Here is a 2,508-nt window from a genome sequence, read left to right as displayed (position 1 = left end):
AGCAAGGACCTGAAGGGAAACGAACTGTCAGGCGTGCACGCACCATGGAGTGATCGGAATTAAGTTTTGTGCCCCAGGAAGAACAGCAGTCTTGAGTAGTGGCTCTCCACCGGGGGCTGATGGCCACGTGGTCCAACTGGGTCCACGGTTGATTGCAGTTGGTGGCCGCCACGTTGTGCGATGTGAACGTTTGTGGTAAAGGTTGCACTTGACAGAAACAGTTCATGATCTCTGTTGTCTGTGCTACGAGCATCGACCCAGAACCAACCGTCTAAATGTGATTCCAAGGAGCTAAGACGGCCTACTTGAGCATTCAACTCACCTGCAAGGATCACAATGTCAGTGTATTTTGCTTGACGAATGAGCCTAGATAGCTCTCGATAGAATGTATCCTTCTCAGCACCAGGACTGTAGTTTACGGGGTATAAGCCGACACTACAGACAAGCACTTTTTTATACCGAGCCGTTGAGCTTGATTGAGCTGGATAACCGGGCAATACAAACACCACCGTCCACTGGGATCCGATCCAGTAAAACACGTTCAGCTCTGGGGTTGAGTGCAACTCCCAAGTCATATATTCCACGAGTAATCAATCGTGGGGACGCACGGATGGATAAATGTCAAGGAGCCGAGTTCATCCTTGGCGTTTGGGTCTTGCATGCGTCTCTCGGAGACACAGCACACATCAATTTCAAGGGAGTATAAGGTTTCAGCAAGCACTGCCTGGTTGCCAACTTGACAGAGTACAGACATTAAAAGCTCATCTACAGAAAACATTTCGTGGATTTAGAAAGGTATTATTTTGCTTAATCAATTTCAAGTATAAGGTTTCAGCAAGCACTGCCTGGTTGCCAACTTGACAGAGTACAGACATTAAAAGCTCATCTACAGAAAACATTTATTTGATTTAGAAAGGTATTATTTTGCTTATTGTTAATAGGAAGACACTGACTCAAAAGCCTGACCCGCGAGGCAGCGCACAAGCGCTGTACTTGGCCATATTCAAAACCCACCTAATGACTTCGGACTTTCCCGTTTCATATGAAATGACTGTTCGGACTCACTCCTTCTTTTCTTGCGGGGTTGGGCCTAACACCCATCACCTCAATTTGTGCTGCCGTGCCATCAACTTCTGTTGACGGTGCTCTCGATCGACGAAACATGTTTGAAACCATAGTGGCGTATATTTATGTGCAGGCGTATGGTTTGAGACCACACTAATATCTGTTGGTTTCTGGAAAACTACAGCTTGACCTCCTACAACCCGGGTGCTACACAGTTCAGAAAGGGTAGGGTACCTGATGTACGAACACTGAGGATCTTGACCAGAGTGAGTGTCACCTACGTAAAAACAACAAAAACTCTCGGTGGACACCCGAATCCAGCTGAAACTCTGTTTGAAGTCCTACGCATACATATTAGCTAGAACGGGGAATAAAGGAGGCTCCATCCTGAGTGCACAATTGAGTCAAAAGCAGAGTAACCGACGTTTCGAACATAATCATCCACAGCGTTCTTGTCCACCAAGGACAACCGCCTTGCTACCTCTAGAGCGCCCAACTCAGAAACACTCGTGTAGATCGAGTTGACATCAAAACTAACGAGAACTTCGTCTTGCTCCAAAGGAAACCCAGCTACTTTTTTGGCGAGATCCCACGAATTTTGAATGTGTGTGGATGGCTCACCAGTAAGTGGCCTTGGGATAGCTAATTCATGCGATGATGAACCAACGCTATCCACTGCTGGTCTTACGGGGACACCCAAAACGTTTTGGTTGGGTCCAATCGGTCCCAAACAGTTTACAGTCAATCATAAATACCTTTCAACTTCAACCTTGATATTATTTATTACTTATTTATTTGGCGCACTTCCAATTCGTCGGTAAGGTCCATCAGCAGTGTTGTTTAGATTTCTGCAAACGGTTTCACTGATGACCAAGGTGCCCTTATCCTTATCGGTCTTCGTAATCACATTAACGCATTTTAACGTTTTCAAAGCTCTCTGTTTCCTCGGTGCACTATTTGAAGTTCCTGTGTGTTAGGGCTTCGGAACCGCGACCAATCGTACATGTTGTTTTTTCCGCTTCTATTGAAGGAAGCTTCTGAGACAACGACTCAACAATAGGAACGATCTCTTCTGCCCTTAAGACTCATAATTCCTGGGAAACTCAACTTATTAGAAAAATAATTCTACAGCTGTAACACCCTTTCGGTGCTTAGCTGTCGTGGCACCCAAAGGAAGCAAGAGGGCTGAGCTACTGCCAGATTGCCCAAACCCAGACAGGATCAGTTGAGATGCAGCGGTTGGGTTCGAACCATGGACCACGCAGTCAGTGAATTCGCGCTTTAACTACTGAGCCATCTCGATCCAATTCAATCCATTCCCAAATGAACAGCACACCTCTCAACTTAAGAGTGAACCTTTGGAAGTTACTACGGTGCAGGAACTAGTAGATGGCTTACCCTCTCAGTTACATATATATATATATATATATATATATATATATA

The 2,508-nt window shown here is 45.4% G+C and overlaps 1 protein-coding gene across 1 annotated transcript in view; it reads right to left on the bottom strand.

The window, feature by feature from the left end:
- Positions 1–46, bottom strand: part of T265_00839 (hypothetical protein) — a gene marked incomplete at both ends in the record, with an annotated part of 4,839 nt that extends 4,793 nt beyond the window's left edge. The window contains one exon of the mRNA XM_009164734.1: positions 26–46. Within this exon, the coding sequence (XP_009162998.1) occupies positions 26–46 (21 nt within the window). The remainder of the gene's footprint in view (positions 1–25) is intronic.
- Positions 47–2,508: the final 2,462 nt, after the last annotated feature.

The sequence above is a fragment of the Opisthorchis viverrini genome (genome assembly GCF_000715545.1).
Source record: "Opisthorchis viverrini unplaced genomic scaffold opera_v5_9, whole genome shotgun sequence".
In the NCBI taxonomy this organism is placed as follows: domain Eukaryota; kingdom Metazoa; phylum Platyhelminthes; class Trematoda; order Opisthorchiida; family Opisthorchiidae; genus Opisthorchis; species Opisthorchis viverrini.
This window is presented reverse-complemented; position numbering and strand designations above follow the sequence as displayed.